The sequence below is a fragment of the Dendrobates tinctorius genome, unplaced genomic scaffold (assembly GCF_039654945.1).
Source record: "Dendrobates tinctorius isolate UK_male_01 unplaced genomic scaffold, ASM3965494v1 ptg000150l, whole genome shotgun sequence".
In the NCBI taxonomy this organism is placed as follows: Eukaryota; Metazoa; Chordata; class Amphibia; order Anura; family Dendrobatidae; genus Dendrobates; species Dendrobates tinctorius.
In genome coordinates, this window is record NW_027361817.1 from 3,241,523 (window position 1) to 3,259,834 (window position 18,312).

General features: G+C 41.2%; 1 protein-coding gene across 1 annotated transcript in view; it reads left to right on the plus strand.

Annotated features, from left to right (window-relative positions):
* Positions 1-18,312, plus strand: part of ARPC1B (actin related protein 2/3 complex subunit 1B) — a 102,663-nt gene that overhangs the window by 73,486 nt on the left and 10,865 nt on the right. Inside the window, exons 6-7 of the mRNA XM_073546678.1 lie at positions 9,638-9,844; positions 16,125-16,200. Of these exons, the coding sequence (XP_073402779.1) occupies positions 9,638-9,844; positions 16,125-16,200 (283 nt within the window). The remainder of the gene's footprint in view (positions 1-9,637; positions 9,845-16,124; positions 16,201-18,312) is intronic.

Here is an 18,312-nt window from a genome sequence, read left to right on the forward strand (position 1 = left end):
GATGCGTTTTTGATGCGATTTATCTTCATTGATGCGATTTTAATCGCATGTAAGCATCCTTTTGACATTCGTCCTGCGAGATTTTCTCGCAGGAAAGCAAAATGGACATATAATGGAGCCCAATGACAGGTTTCCCCACACAAACTAATTAATAGATCTAGACACATTAAATAAATATATATATACATATATATATATATTTTATACATGTTATAGAGACACATTAATATATATATTTCTAGTTCATACAGTTCTTAATTGCAGAATAGCCGCTGACACATTAGCCAGCTTATGTATAACATTCTCCTGCCCGACATGAAATGACACATGGTTTACATATAGTTAACCATTTCATTTCATGTTTTTTTTTATGTCTATCACTATTAATTATATGAGGGCTTGTGGGTTAAATTTTGGGCTTGTAGGGGTTCATTTAAGGGGTTAATTTGTTGTATTAAATTGCGGAGACTCCCGCTGACGTCACTGAGGCTGCAGGGAGTCCCCGTAATTTAATACAACGAATTAACCCCTTAAATGAACCCCTACAAGCCCAAAATTTAACCCACAAGCCCTCATATAATTAATAGTGATAGACATAAAAAAAAAAACATGAAATGAAATGGTTAACTATATGTAAACCACGTGTCATTTCATGTCGGGCAGGAGAATGTTATCCAAAAGCCGGCTAATGTGTCAGCGGCTATTCTGCAATTAAGAACTATATGAACTAGAAATATATATACAGTGGGGAAAAAAAGTATTTAGTCAGTCAGCAATAGTGCAAGTTCCACCACTTAAAAAGATGAGAGGCGTCTGTAATTTACATCATAGGTAGACCTCAACTATGGGAGACAAACTGAGAAAAAAAAATCCAGAAAATCACATTGTCTGTTTTTTTTTCATTTTATTTGCATATTATGGTGGAAAATAAGTATTTGGTCAGAAACAAGCAATCAAGATTTCTGGCTCTCACAGACCTGTAACTTCTTCTTTAAGAGTCTCCTCTTTCCTCCACTCATTACCTGTAGTAATGGCACCTGTTTAAACTTGTTATCAGTATAAAAAGACACCTGTGCACACCCTCAAACAGTCTGACTCCAAACTCCACTATGGTGAAGACCAAAGAGCTGTCAAAGGACACCAGAAACAAAATTGTAGCCCTGCACCAGGCTGGGAAGACTGAATCTGCAATAGCCAACCAGCTTGGAGTGAAGAAATCAACTGTGGGAGCAATAATTAGAAAATGGAAGACATACAAGACCACTGATAATCTCCCTCGATCTAGTGCTCCACGCAAAATCCCACCCCGTGGGGTCAGAATGATCACAAGAACGGTGAGCAAAAATCCCAGAACCACGCGGGGGGAACTAGTGAATGAACTGCAGAGAGCTGGGACCAATGTAACAAGGCCTACCATAAGTAACACACTACGCCACCATGGACTCAGATCCTGCAGTGCCAGACGTGTCCCACTGCTTAAGCCTGTACATGTCCGGGCCCGTCTGAAGTTTGCTAGAGAGCATTTGGATGATCCAGAAGAGTTTTGGGAGAATGTCCTATGGTCTGATGAAACCAAACTGGAACTGTTTGGTAGAAACACAACTTGTCGTGTTAGGAGGAAAAAGAATACTGAGTTGCATCCATCAAACACCATACCTACTGTAAAGCATGGTGGTGGAAACATCATGCTTTGGGGCTGTTTCTCTGCAAAGGGGCCAGGACGACTGATCCGGGTACATGAAAGAATGAATGGGGCCATGTATCGTGAGATTTTGAGTGCAAACCTCCTTCCATCAGCAAGGGCATTGAAGATGAAACGTGGCTGGGTCTTTCAACATGACAATGATCCAAAGCACACCGTCAGGGCAATGAAGGAGTGGCTTCGTAAGAAGCATTTCAAGGTCCTGGAGTGGCCTAGCCAGTCTCCAGATCTCAACCCTATAGAAAACCTTTGGAGGGAGTTGAAAGTCCGTGTTGCCAAGCGAAAAGCCAAAAACATCACTGCTCTAGAGGAGATCTGCATGGAGGAATGGGCCAACATACCAACAACAGTGTGTGGCAACCTTGTGAAGACTTACAGAAAACGTTTGACCTCTGTCATTGCCAACAAAGGATATATCACAAAGTATTGAGATGAAATTTTGTTTCTGACCAAATACTTATTTTCCACCATAATATGCAAATAAAATGAAAAAAAAAACAGACAATGTGATTTTCTGGATTTTTTTTTCTCAGTTTGTCTCCCATATTTGAGGTCTACCTATGATGTAAATTACAGACGCCTCTCATCTTTTTAAGTGGTGGAACTTGCACTATTGCTGACTGACTAAATACTTTTTTTCCCCACTGTATTAATGTGTCTCTATAACATATATATATATATATATATATATATATATATTTATTTATAAAAATATATATATTTATTTAATGTGTCTATATCTATTAATTTGTTGCTTTATTTAACTGGACACTGTGATTTTACTGTATTTAGAAAAAAAAATTGCCGGCTTTTGGTGCGATTTTTATCGCACTCACACATCTGGTCCGTTTGCAATCCCATCTTTTCTCGCCCCCATAGACATGCATTGTCGAATCCGATCCGAAAATCGGTGACAATCGCAGCATGCTGCGATTGTCTCAGTCAGAGGATCGGATGCAATAAAAAAATCGCATGATGGGAGCTGCCCCATAGAATAACATGGGTTCGAATGCAATGCGATTTTTTATCGCATTGCATTCGTCCGTTTTATTCGCCAGTGTGACTCCAGCCTAATTTTGCTAATCTCTCTGGGTATTGTAGTTCCCCAATCCCCTTTATTAATGTTGTCGCATTCCTTTTGTACTCGCTCTAGTTCCATTATATCCTTCCTGAGCACCAAGGCACAAAATTGTACACAGTTCTCCATGTGCGGTCTAACCAGGGATTTGTACAGAGGCAGTATAATTCTCTCATTATGTGTACCCAGACCTCTTAATGCACCCTGTGATTCTGTTTGCCTTGGCAGCTGCTGCCTGGCACTGGCTGCTCCAGGTAAGTTTATCATTAACTAGGATCCCCAAGTCCTTCTCCATGTTCGATTTACCCAGTGGTTTCCCGTTCAGTGTGTAAAGGTGATATTGATTCCTTCTTCCCATGTGTATAACCTTACATTTATCATTGTTAAACCCCATCTGCCACCTTTTGGCCAAAGTTTCCAACTTATCTAGATCCGTCTGTAGCAGAATACTATCTTCTCTTGTAATAACTACTTTACATAGCTTTGTATCATCTGCAAATATCGATATATTACTGTGTAAACCTTCTACCAGATCGTTAATAAGTATGATGAAGAGAATAGGTCCCAACACCGACCCCTGTGGTACCCCATTGGTCACAGCGACCCAGTTAGAGAATATACCATTTATAACCACCCTCTGCTTTCTATTACGAAGCCAGTAACTTACCCATTTATACACATTTTCCCCCAGACCCAGCATTCTCATTTTATGCACCAACCTCTTGTGTGGCACAGTATCAAATGTTTTGGAAAAATCACAATATACCACATCCAATGACTCATCTTTGTCCAGTCTATAGCTTGCCTCTTCATAAGAACTGATTAGATTAGTTTGACAGGAGCGATTCCTCATAAACCCTTGCTGATATGGAGATAAACAGTTATTCTCATTGAGATAATCCAGAATAACATCCCTCAGAAACCCTGCAAATATTTTACCAACAATAGAGGTTAGACTTAGGCCCCTTTCACATATCAGTTTTTTGGTGTCAGTCACAATCGGATCGATGAATCCGTCGCAGATTGTGAAAAACTGATGCGACGGATCTGTTTTTTCGCCGGATCCGACTGCCCTACCTGGTAATAATAATTGGAGCATACTCAATTTAAAAAAATGGAATCCGTCGCTGGATTCCGTCATTTGACGGACTAGGTGCCCATGGGCTTCCATTCTAGCAAAAGACGGATGGCGCTGGATCCGTCGCTGTCCGACTTTTCGACGGAGACAAAAAACGTTACTTTGTCCATCGTCTCCGGCCACCGGACACACAATTTCCGACGGATCCGGCGCACGATGGATAAAACGTGAGGCCATCCGTCGCAATCCGTTGCTAATTCAAGTCTATGAGAAAAAAACAGATCCGACGGCATCCTTTGCCGGATCCTTTTTTATCAAAAATTGCCTGATTGCGACTGATGTCAAAAAACTGATATGTGAAAACAGCCTTATTGGCCTATAATTTCCAGATTCACTTTTAGAGACCTTTTTGAACATTGGTACCACATTTGCTATGCGCCAGTCCTGTGGAACAGACCCCATCACTATAGAGTCCCTAAATATAAGAAATAATGGCTTGTCTATTACATTACTTAGTTCTCTTAGTACTCATGGGTGTATGTCATCCGGACCTGGAGATTTATCTATTTTAATCTTATTTAGCCGGTTTCGCAAGTCCTCTTGGGTTAGAGTGGTGACTCTTAATATAGGGTTTTCTTTGTCTCTCAGCATTTCACCTAGCATTTCATTTTCCACCGTGAATACCGTGGAGAAGGTGTTTAATATATTAGCTTTTTCTTCGTCATCTACAACCATTCTTTCCTCACAATTTTTTAAGGGGCCTACACTTTCAATTATGATTCTTTTACTATTGATATAGTTGAAAAACTGTTTGGGATTAGTTTTTCTCTCCTTAGCAATGTCCTATAGTTTTTTAGAGCTTCAACTGTGCCATCCTGCTTTAGTAGTTTTAATGCTTTCTTTTTACTGTTAATTGCCCTTCTTACTTCTTTGTTTAGCCACATTGGGTTTTTCCTATTTCTTGTCCTTTTATTCCCACAAGGTATAAACCGCTTACAGTGCCTATTTAGGATGTTCTTAAACATTTCCCATTTATTATCTGTATTCTCATTTCTGAGGACATTGTCCCAGTCAACCAGATTAAGGGCATCTCTAAGCTGGTCAAGCTATGCCTTCCTTAAGTTCTGTGTTTTTGTGACTTCCTGACATGTCCCCCTAGTGAAAGACAAGTGAAACTGTACAATATTGTGGTCACTATTTCCTAGATGACCTGCAGATTTGTTATTCTGTCAGGTCTATTAGATAGTATTAGGTCTAAAAGTGCTGCTCCTCTGGTTGGATTCTACACCAACTGTGAGATTTTTTTTGGGTTATTAAAAGAAACCTGTTGCCTTAATGGGTTTTGCAGGTCTCTGTTTCCCAGTTAATATCCAGGTAGTTAAAGTCCTCCATAACAAGGTCCTCATTATGGGTTGCAGCTTCATCTATCTGCCTTAGTAGTTGACTTTCCATGATTTCTGTTATATTTGGGGGTTTGTAACGGACCCCAATGAGAATTTTGTTACTATTTTTCCCTCCATGTGTTTCAACCCATATGGACTCGACATCCTCACTCCCTTTGCAAAAAATCCTCCCTTGAAATGGACTTTAGACAAGACATTACATAAAGACAAACCCCTCCTCCTCTCCAATTTTTACGATCTTTTCTAAACAGACTGTAAAGGCTCCGTTTCACATAACGAGATCGTTAGCGAGATCGCTGGAAAGTAACCGATTTTGTGACGCAACAGCGATCTCGCCAGCGATCTCTCTACGTGTGACACATAGCGGCAACCGACCCCCGCTGGATAGCGCTAATCGTGCTCGAATGTCCCAGGCCATTTTTTGATTGTTGGCGTCCCGTTGGCCAGCATGCATCGCTGTGTTTGACACCGACGAGCGACCTCGTTGGCGACACAGAACTCATGGATTCAGGCATGAGTCGTCAGAATAGCTGCTGTGTGACAAGGTCCCAACGACCGCCGAGGTCGTTATACGGATCGCCACATCGTTGCGTAGATCTGCCTGTTTGACAGTTTATTAGGGGTCATGTAGCGATGCACCAGCGATCCTTACCAGGTCGTGTCTTGTCGGGATCGCTGGTGCATCTCTTAGTGTAATGGTGCCCTAACCCTGTAAGTTAACTGCCCAGTCATAGCTTTCATGTAACCATGTCTCGGTTATTCCCACTATGTCATAGGTACCTGTAGATATTTATGCTTCTAGTTCTTCCATCTTGTTTGTCAGGCTTCTGGCATTTGCAAGCATGCAGTTTAGAGGATTTTGTTTGCCTTGGTATCGGTTTCTCAGTTGTGTGGTTGGTGATGTCTCCATGGTCTTCTTGCTTCTTTTGGTCACATGCTTCCACTCGTCTGATTTTGGAGGTTCTCTGACACTTTCTTAACTTTCTCTGACCAGTAGAGATGCTTCTGTTCTGTCTAGGAAGTCTTCATTTTTTTTAATGAGTTTCAAAGTTGCAATTCTTTCTTCCAGACCCCGCACCTTTTCTTCTAAAAGGGCCAGTAGTCTACACTTCTGGCAGGTGAAATTGGATTCTTCTTCTGGTCGATCTGTGAACATGTAGCACATGTTGCAACTCACCATGTAGGTTGTCACATCTGCCATGTTGCTCCTAGATCCTATTGACTTGCTGTGTGCCTTCCTTCTTGTGTAATCTACTCAATCAGCCAAGCTTTCTTGCAATAATGCCCTAAAGGCTTGGCGATGCTTTCCAAGCAGCTGGTCCCGGCTGTACCCAATGATCTTCTTGCTGAGGGAGACTCTTCACTTTTCCCAGAAGGCACCTTGAATATGCAAATTGTCCTCCTCATGCTTGAATTCTTAATTTGGCGATGCTTTCCAAGCAGCTGGTCCCGGCTGTACCCAACGATCTTCTTGCTGAGAGAGACTCTTCGCTTTTCCCAGAAGGCATCTGGAATATGCAAATTGTCCACCTCAAGCTTCGATCCCTGGTCTGGCAATGCTTTCCAAGCATCTGGTCCTGGCTGTACCCAATGATCTTCTTGCTGAGGGAGACTCTACGCTTTTCCCAGAAGGCACCTGAAATATGCAAATTGTCCTCCTCAAGCTTCAATCCCTGGTTACTCAAGAAAAGCATGGCTTTCTCTAGAATAAGACATCGGATCGCAGATAGCAAGAAGTAATTTTATTCCGCTTCCTATGACCTACATGAACATATAGACGGCTTAGGAGGGTTCATCCTACTGACAGATTCCCTTTAAATGCTATTAAAGGGCCTGTCATTACTACTTCTTCTGGTAGGGCGCTCTACAGTCTGACTGCGCTAACTGTAAAAACCCTTTCCTATTTAGCTGCTGAAATCACTTTTCTTCGAGCTATAAAGAAAGCACCCTGGTCCTTTGACGGAATAAATCCTGTGCTAGTCGTTTGTACTCACCGGACATATATTTATACATGTAAATGAGATCCACTCTGAGGTGTCTTTTTTCTAAGCTAAACAAGTCCAACTTTTTCAACCTTTCTGTCGGGAACACCGCACTGCACTTGCTCACTGACCAAGTGCGCGTGTCCTGAGTACAAAAACGGTGCTCAAAGATACCTGTGGAGTGGGGCAGCAGCGGTGAAGATGCGTGCTTCAGACTAACAGGGCCTGAAGCACGTGACTGCTGGGGGCGTGGCCTAAGCTCCACAGAGCTAGGAGCTGAAGGAAAACTCCTAGAAAGGTAACTGCGGGACAAGTTACCAAGGGGCATAGGCAGAGACGTAAACCAGATTAAGCCAGGGTCAAAGCACGAGATAGCACAACAATACCAAAGGGTTAGACAGAATGGATAGTCAGGACATTGCAATAGATCAGAAAACCAGAACGGGCAATAGACGGTACAATAGGGACAAACTGTAACAGAGTAAGGATAGCCAAGCCAGGAGGTCAGAACCAGAGAAGACGATAGTACCAAAACGTGAGACAGAGAACACAGTGAGGGGACAGACCGGGTCATACACGAGAATCAAACAAGCAATGCAGAATACAAGCACACCAGGGGTCAGACACACAGCCAGACTAACAGTATAGCTGACAGGGAATCCTAGTCTGGAGTGAGTATAAATACCCCTCCCAGATTCAAAGAGAGGCCGGCAAAAGTTAACCCTGTGAGAACAGGACATTAACCATGTCCTAACCATGACACGTTCATCATATGAGAGGCCTTCCATCCCTTGTAATAATCTAGTTGACCAACTTTGAACTGACTCTAACTTCCAAATATCCTTTTTAAAATTTGGAGCTCAAAACTGGATCCCATATTCTAGATGTGGCCTCACAAGTGATTAATAAAGGGGTAATAAATAATACATTGGATTACAGGATTTTATCTTTCTTTTATACACCTTAACATTGTGTTTGCTTTTATAGCTGCTTAGTGACATTGAGTACTGCTAAACTAGAATACTCAAGTCTTTCTCCATGTCTGTAGTCCCGACTATATTTCCTCTGCACCCCAGGTAGTCTTACAGCACACAATATCAGTGCACTCTCCTGCCAGCTGGTTACTGCTGATCTAAGCAGGAAAGAGAGCGTGCTGTCATTGTGCACATTGCACAGAGAGCAGGTACTACCAGCTCAGCCCTGAATCGGGGACACTTCTTTTCAGGGACGGGGCAGAGACTGAGACAGTGACCGTAGCCTCATGTGCATGGGATCCTCAAATGAGGCAACAACAAAGAGAAAGTTGTAAAAAAAAAATAGAAAAGCAGTTTGATGGAGTAGTTAGGGAACAGTAGGTAATTTTTTATTCAAGTATTACCAAATAGTTTAGATCAGGGGTCTCAAACTCAGCCGGGTAAATAAAATAGAAAAATTTGAATATGAAGGGCCACTTTCTTTGAGGGAGAAGATTACGTTTTCAGTATTACCATTATTTTTCTATATGACTTTTTGATACATTACATTACAGCTGGATAGAAATATATGAAGCTGTCACTCTTTTGTCAGGGGAGTCGCCAGCCAGTCTGTGCATTGTGATGTGATCTCAATCCTTTTTATATGGCCGTCTGACTGCGCACTCAGGGTCAAGTAGCGCTTGATATTTTTTTTTATACTTTTATTGGGCTACTTAACCCAACCAACAAATTAGGCCTCTACCAGCGATCTCTAGTTTGCTTGTTCTTTAAACAGTGATAAATTAGGTTGGATGGTTTGAAAGCAAACCTGGCCCTTAGGAGAACATTGCCCCTGGCAATAAGGAAGCTCAGGTGCGGTGGACTCCTGAAGATTTATTTTGACAAAACCTTTTTAAGAGTAGCTTGTGTAGTAGAGGGGTGACTAGGCCATGGAATAGTGACTTCCATGATGAAAAATTGAGTGGAAAACAATTAGTTTTTTCCTTCGTTCTTCCCTTTGAATATATATTGATTTGCAAATTAGACGGTACTATAGATTTGAAGCCTCTGTCACTTCATCTCTTTCCCCTGCCAAGTGCAGCCTCATTTTGCTTGAGTCACATAGCATAGAAACTGTCAGTCAAGTAGGAGGAGTTGGCATTGGGTGGGGATTAGAGGTGGAGTGACAGAGGCTTCAGATCTACAGCCTTATTTTCACATCAATTCAAATGCTGATTTATCAGTAATGGAGGAATGGACGGACTGGCTATATAAAGGTATTGTTGGACTTGTGTGTGAAAGAGCTGCTGCACATATAAATAGTTTGGGAGGTGAAACTTTGCTGACAGATTTCTTTCAAATTATTTGCAAACATTGATTTTTCATCTTAGAGCAAAAGTTGAGTTTCTATCAAAATATCATATTTGTGTTTCCAACACAGGATTTTTTCATCATATATTAAAGAAGTAGAAGAGCGTCCAGCTCCTACCCCATGGGGTTCCAAGATGCCTTTTGGTGAACTGATGTTTGAGTCCAGTAGCAGCTGTGGTTGGGTTCACAGTGTGTGCTTTTCTCACAGTGGGGACCGTATGGCCTGGGTGAGCCATGACAGCACCGTTTGTCTTGTCGATGCTACTAAGAAGAATAGGTAAGAATATGTGTATATATGAGTAATATGTGTGCTTACACATACACATACATGTGTGCTTACACATATTGGCAGTTGGCTTTCAAACCTATACAGCTTGGAGTAGGACAACATGTATAAAAAGGATGATGTGATCAAAATACTCATTTGCCTAATAATTCTGCACCCAGTGTACTTGCAGCACACGTGTGCTGTTTGCTGTTCCCCGACACCGGGTGCTGAAGACGCTCTCATCGTTCTCCCCTGCTCTGCCGGCGATCAGCGCGAGCAGGGGAGAATGATGAGAGTTGCATTCAAGTGATCACAATGACAACAAGTTATCAAGAATAGAGGGGTCCCCATGCGTTTTTTTTAATTATTAAAATAAATAAAAAAACAGGGGGGGTCCCCCCATTTTTCACAACCAGCCTTGCTAATGCTGACAGCTGGTATTCTCAGGCTTGTAAGGGGTCATGGATATTAGTCCCCACAGCCTAAAAATAGCATCCCGCAGCTGCCCAGAAAAGGCACATCTCTTACCACTTGCCCTGTAGTGATAGCAAGTGGGGTTCATATTTGTGGTGACTGAGCTGCTGTGAGCCCAGCATCATTTACCAGCAGTGACATCATCAAGGTTACTGCTGGTAAGCACCGATGGAAAAAGCCAGTGTTGAGGTCACCGCAGTACGAGCTCAGCGTCTTCACAGCAGATCACTGTGAAAAATTCTCTCAAACTGTGTTTTGTTTTGAACTTTATTCTGGCTGTGTCTTTATTTACTATTTAACTATAGTATCAGTAATGGATAGGTGTCACCTCTCCATTACTAAACCATGGGCTTAATGTCACCTGACAATACAAAGGTGACATCAACTCCACAAATATGAACCCCACTTGCCACCGCTACAGGACAAGTGTTAAAAGCTGGGCAAAGCGCCAGAATTTGCCCATCTAATAGATGTGCCTTTTCTGGGCAGCTGTGGGCTGCTATTTTTAGGCTGGAGGGCCAATATCAATGGCCTCTTACCAGCCTGAGAATAGCAGCTCCCAGATGTCAGTATTAGGAAGGCCGGTTGTCAAAAATGAGGGTGACCCCATGCCTTTTTTTGCTTAAATAATTAAAAAACAGAATGGGGACCCCACTATTCTTGATAACCAACCTCGCAGAAGCTTTCAGCTGAGGATTGCAGCCCCAGCTGTGAGTTTTTCTTAGCTGGTTATAGAAAATACAGGGGAAGCCACGCAAGGTTTTTCACTTATTTATTTATAGCGCAAGCGGCGGCTGATGAATACTCTCATCAGCCACTCCTGCTGTCACTGTTATTAGCGGCAGCAGGCGTAGGATGATGGGAGTAATAGTCCCATCAGCCACTGCCTGCCGTCATTGTGATCACCTGAATACAACTCTCATCATTCTCCCCTGCTCACGTTGATCGCCGGCAGAGCAGGGGAAAATGATAAAAGCGTCTTCAGCACCTGGCGCCGGGGAACAGCGCTTACTGTAGCGCTTCTTCCCTGGCGTCGCTGTGTCTCACATGGATGATATCCATGTGTGTTCTCCGTGTGCATGTGTGCGGGACATTTTGCGTCCCGTGCTGACGGTAAAAAACCGACATGTCAGCATGTTTTGCCCACAGACACGGTCCGTGGAAAAACATTGATGTGCACAGACCCATTCACTTGAATGGGTCTACGTGTGTCAGTGTCTCCGGTACGTGTGAAAGAGCCCTAACAGTGTTTACTAACGTTTTGGCCTTAGAGCACCCCAAGGCAAGGCAGAATAAAAAATAGTCATGCTGTACAAAATAATTTATAAATAATATTTCCCATATGTATAATATACATCATATGTGTAATATATGTCATCATATTTTTTTTTGTTAGGAATTTAGAATGGATAAAAGTTTAACACCAATTTCTCATTTTTCCAACAACATTTTCAAAACCTTTTTTTAGAGACCACATCACGTTTGAAGTCACTTTGAGGGGCCTATATGACAGAAAATATCCCAAAGTGACACCATTTTAAAAACTGCACCCCTTAAGGTGCTCAAAACAACATTCAATAAGTTTAACACATTAGGTGCTTCACAGGAATTGAAGCAATATGGAAGGAAAAAAGGAATGTTTTAATTTTATTTAGCCCCAAAGTTTGCATTTTCATAAGGGTAATGGGAGAAAACAGACTATACAATTTGTTCTGCAAATTCGCCTTAGTAAACCGAAAACTACTGGTTGGGCACACGGCCGGGCTCAGAAGGGAAAGAGCGCCATTTGACTTTTGTAGCGCAAAATTGGCTGGAACAGATAGCGGCCACCATGTTGCATTGTTAGAGCCCCTAATGTGCCTAAACCCCCCTTCCACACACAAGTGACCCCATTTTGGAAACTATACCCTTCAAAGAACTAGAGGTGTGATGAGCAACTTGAACCCACAGTTGCTTCATAGAATTTTATAACGTGCTATGAAAATTAAAAATTAAATTTTTCTCACAAACATTCCTTTTGCCCCAAATTTTTCATTTTGACGAGGGTAACAGGAGAAGCTGGACCATAAAATTTGTTATGCAACTTTCCTTGAGTATGCTGATAACCCATATGTGGTGGAAAACTACTGTTTGGGGGCACATCAGGGATTGTAATGGAAGGAGCGTCATTTGACTTTTGGAGTTCAAAATTGGCTGAAATAGATAGCGGACAATATGTAGCATTTGCAGAGCCCCTGATATGCCTAAACAGTGGAAACTCCTGACAAATGACCCCATTTTGCAAACTACAGACTTCAAGGAACTTATCTAGAGGTATAGTGAGCACCTTAAACCCTCAGTTGCTTCACAGAATTTTAAAACATTGAGCCATGAAAAAAATACATTTTTCCAGCAAAAATGTTGCTTCAGCCCAAACTTTTTCATTTTCACAAGAGTAGCAGGAGAAAATGGGCCATACAATATGTTATCAAATTTGTCGTGAGTACATCTATACTCCATATGTGAGGGGAAGCTACTATTGGTCGCACAACAGACCTCGGAAAGGAAGACGTGCCAGTTGAATTTTGGAGCATGATTTGGGCTGGAGCAGATTGCGAATGGCTCTAACATGCCAAAACAGAAACACACACAAGTGACTCCATTTTGGAAACTAATCCTTTTGAGGAATTCATCTACCTGTGTAGTGAGCATTTTTAACCCTCAAGCAATTCACAGTATTGTATAACATTAGGCTGAGTCAATGGAAAATTATCATTTTTTCCACTAAAATGTTACTTTGGCCTCAAGCTTTCAATTTTCAAAACGGAAAATAGGAGAAAATAGAACATAAAGAATATGTTATGCTATTTCTCCTGGGTACGTCAACACATCATATGTGGTCAAAAACTGTTTTAGAGGCACAGTGCATAGCTCAGAAGGGAAGGAGACACATACTGTAGTACACATTTTGGTGGAATGAATTGAGGGTGCCATATTACATTGACAGAGCCCCTCAAGTACCAGAACAGCAGAACCCCCCCCCCCACAAGTCATGTCATTTTACAAGCTATACCTCTCAATGAATATAAGAGTGCAGTGATCATATTGACACCATGGGTTTGTCACAGAGTTTTATATTATTGGACGATGAAGAAAAAATAATTACATTTTTACCACAAAAATTTTGTTTTGACCCCAGATTTTACATTTTCACATGGAGAAATGGGTAAAATTGGCATCAAAATTTCTCACATAATTTCTGTGACTGTACAGTACTGTTTAGCCACATGGCGAGACTTGGGAAGGACGGGGTGCTATTTGACTCTAGGAGAACAAATTGTCATACAATAATTTGCAAACTCAATACAGAGCCCTTAAGTGCTTGAAGAGCAGAATCCCCCTCAATTGACCCCAATTTAGAAATGGCATCCCTCTGGGAATTTATCTACAGGTGTGGTAATGATTTTGACTTCATGGATGTTTTCCAGAAACAAACAGCAGTGGATTTTGCTGAGTGAAAAATGCAAATCTGCCAGCGTACATTGTAGTGCTCGTACATTCTGACCAGCTCATGCTTCTGGAGACATGGACCCCGTAAATTAGGCGGCCTCTCATCACTACAAAAATGCCAAATGTGGATGCTATCTGCAGTTTGGGCACAGGAAAGAGGAGGGGGCGTTTGGATTTGGGAGCTCAATATTCGCTGGATCTCTTTTGAGAGGCGAGGAACCATAGCGCTTTTCCAGAGCGTTTGTGTTGCCAGTAAAGTGGAACCCCCCTATATTTCCGTTAACAAATGATGGACCTGAGACCTCTGCTGACATTCATGTTATGGCTTGTTTTTTTGCAGGACGAGCTGACGTTTTTATTGGTACCATTTTAGAGCACCTGACATTTTTTGATCGCTTTCTATTCCAATTTTTGTGAGGCAGAATGGACAAAAAAACAGCAATTTACGATTTTTTTTTTTTTTTTTAATGCAGCTCACCAAATGGTAAAATTGATAAGGCAGTTTTATTCTTCGGGTCAGTACGATTACAGCGACACCTCATTTATATCATTTTTTTTATGTTTTGGCGCTTTTACACAATAAAAACAATTTGATAGAAAAAATAATTGTTTTTGCAGCACTTTATTCTGAGTGCTATAACTTTTTTATTTCTCTGTTTATGGAGCTGTATGGTGGCTTGTTTTTTTGTGGGACAAGATGACGTTTTCAGCAGTACCAAGTTTACATCTTTTTGATGGCATTTAATTCCACTTTTTGTTCAACGGTATGATGAAAAAGCATTTTTTTTGCCTTGATTTTTTTTTGCTTTTGTTTTTTTTACAGTGAGTCAGCAATATCAAATATATGTACTTTTTTTGTTCATTTTTGTTTTTACATAAAAAATACATTTTATAGGTATAATATTATTATTATATTGTGATTTTTTAAAAATATATACGGTATTTTGACAATTTTTTTTTTTACTTTTTTACTTAGTCCCTTTATGGGACTTTAACTTTTATGACTCTGATCGCTGGTATAATGCACTGCAATGCATTAGACATGTCAATGCTACACTGACAGAAGCTTCTTAGACCATGCTGTGAGCTTGGTGACCCAGATATCTTCACTATGACCTTGGGTAACCATGGTAACTATTGGGCCTTTACGATGACGTAGCAGAGGCACCGATCAGACATGAGAAAGAGCTCTCCCAGCCTCCTAAATGTTACTATATCGATTGCAGCATTTAGGGGGTTAAACAGCCGGAGGCGGTGCAGGCACAGCTCCTGGCTGTGAGAGTTGGGTCTCAGTTGCCATGTAAGCTGAGCTCCTGGTGGCGATCGCGCGGGCATATCTCCTGTGTCCGCACGAATGCCATGATGTACCTGTACTTCATTGGTGGGAACTCCATCCATTTCATAACATATAGGTACATCAAATGTTGTGAAGGGGTTACTATAGAAAATGAACAGTTTGCCCCCTAAATATAAAAGTAGAAAGTTCACCCAAAATGTTAAAATATACACTACCACCATTCTCATCCGTAGTATTGTGGCATCATTATTGGGATTCATTAGGTGATTGCATTGAATGCAAAACGTTAAATGGAATCTGTCAGTAGGATCACCCCTCCTAAGCCGTCTATATTCATAGGAAGCTGAATAACATGACACCTTGATATCTGCACTTTGATATCTACTTCCAGAGAAATCCACATTATTTTTATTTATAAATGAGCTGTTCATTACTATGGGTGACCAGACACAGATCTGCTTGAGAATCTGCCTAAAGAGCTTATTTTTAATAAAAAGGGACCTTACCAGGGTGAGTGTAACTATCACAGAACTGTTGAACTGAGCTTTGTCTTCTTACGAACACATTTGCTTCAGTTCTCACAGCTCTGCTGCATTGCAACCGTTTCTGTCAGTGAGCGGAACCTGCAGATGTGTCAGAAATAAGCATACACAGCTCTGCCGTGAGATCAGGAGAGCACACTGTCAGTCACTACATGTCTCACACTGGTAACTGTCCCTTTTCATGTAAAATAATCTCTGGAGGCAGATTCTCAGAGAGATCATTGTCCGTCCCATAGATCTTAACAGCTCATTTGCATGTTAAGAAAATGTTGGTTTCTCAGAAATAATTAATCGGAATGCAGATATCAAGGTATGATTTTATTCCACTTCTTATGACCTACATGCACATATAGACAGCTTAGGAGGGTTCATCCTACTGACAGTTTCCCTTTAAGACTATGCCCAACAAATGTAGACATGACAGTCATGTGCAATTTGTGGTTTTTTTCACAGTTATTAATCTATTTTCTGTTGTTATGTTTTTCAGGGTAACTACTCTAATAACCGATACTTTACCCCTGCTGTGTGTAACATTTATCACTGAAAATAGTTTAGTAGCTGCTGTAAGTGCATTTTACCTTTTACATTTCTGTAGATTTTTGTTACATTGAAAAACAAATTCAGTCATATGTGATATGTGGATTTAAATTTATCACAAGATCCTAAATATAGTTCCTCTTCATTGTGACCTTAGAGAGAGATGTAACTGTAGGATAAAATGCTCTTTTGCATGAGGGTGCTTTTTCCATTTCTATGTACAGCATAACAGGAAACATTTAGGAGAACAAATTCCGCCCTCTATATGCCCCTTGTTTCCCAGCCCTAATGCCTGGCTGCCTATGAGAAGACAGGGAGTCCTCTCTAGGAGCCTGACTTATCTTCAGAGCTTCCATTAAACTGTTGATGATGATGTATGCCACAAGATCGCTGTCCATGAAGAAGTATTGGACAGGATCTTTATCACTGTTGCAGAACAAAGAAATCTGGTTCAGTTCTCTTTGTGTTATAAGGTGTGGTTCAGATGAGGTTACTGACAGAATGTCTGGGTAATGAGAGCAAGATGCTTCATGACATCAAACGTTCTCTTCTTCCTCACTTGACTCAACTAAAAATGTTTCTGGTGCTTTTTTTTGGACCCGGCAGTTCTTCTGTATGTGGTACTGGGCGTATTACAGATGGACTGTTTGGATACTGTAAAGTCCACTTCTTTTTAACTTGAAATGGGGGCACCATGCAGAAATAGCAATCAATAGTGTGATCGGTTGGCTCTCTCCAGATAATTGGGACTGCAAAAGGCATAGATTGTCTCTTCCCATGCAACCACTGGGTAAGATGTGATGCACATACTTGTGGAGCCTAACTCATGTTTGATCTTCTATTCTGCAGCCAAAATACATGTTGTAGGCTTTCCTTATCATGGTAGCCATGTTTCGCCTTTGTGACGCAAAAGTGAGCTGTCCGCATATGTAGCAAAATCTATCTGTTTTGTTAATGCAAGAACAAGCCATATCTGAAAAAAACATAGAAACATGTCAATTTGGTGATGCAACTATAATTAGGATTACATCATCAGTGAGGAGTTGGAGTTTTTTGATTGGTCACCCTAGGATGATAGAATACTGAAGGCTCAATAGTCTAAATAGACAATGTAATAGACTAGCTACTACCATTTCAATAATGATGATGAAATAATAAAGATGCAATTTTTCTATAAATCTGCATGATAGGTGTCATAAGAAATTACACCCTCCTCTGGATCTTGAAAATTAGAACCAATCGGCAAATTTCAGCATCATAATCGTTTTCAGCACCACAAAATTAGTGTTATCTATCTCTCTATCTGCACATATATACAGTGACATGTAAAAGGTTTGCCACTCCTGGTCAACATTACTGTTATTGTGATTAGTTAAGCTAGTTGAAGATGAAATGATCTCTAAAAGGCCTAAAGTTAAAGATGACACATTTCCTTTGTATTTTAGGCAAAATATATAAACCGTATTTTGCAGATTATAAGATGCACTGCAAATTTTGAGACGAAAAAAACCTTTTTTTTTTAATAAAAGGAGATGCTGAGATGTCATCTCCCGTGATCTTGGTGCCGAGATCTCCATCTGCGCATGCCCCGGCTGCCATATTCACGGAGTCCCCCACACAGTAAACTATGTAAGTGCAGGGGCTCTGGGCTTTCACAAAATGTCAGCAGAGCCCCCGCACCACCAAACACCTCCAGCGGCGCACATCGGAACAACCCCTCATCCCAGCCTGCAGTATTGGTCCACTCTTGCTTCCTCCAGCAGCGACCCTGGGACCCTGCTCCACTGCGGCCGGTAAGGTATATCCGCATTATAAGACGTACCCCCATTTTCCCCAAAAATTTAGGGGGAAAAAAAGTACATCTTATAATCCGAAAAATACGGAATATTTTCATCTTTTACATTTTAAAAATTACAAAAAGAAAAGTGTGCTGATGCAAACGTTTGGGCACCCTTCGGGATTTGTCTGCTCAGATAACTTTGACCAAGGTTTTAGACCTTAATTAGCCGGTTAGGGTTGTGGTTTGTTCACTGTCATGGTTAGGAAAGGGAAGGTGATGCAAATTTCCCAGCATTATAAAAACAAAGCCGTTTTAACCTTGTGCCAAAAAACAGCATCCATGGGTTCTTCTAAGCAGC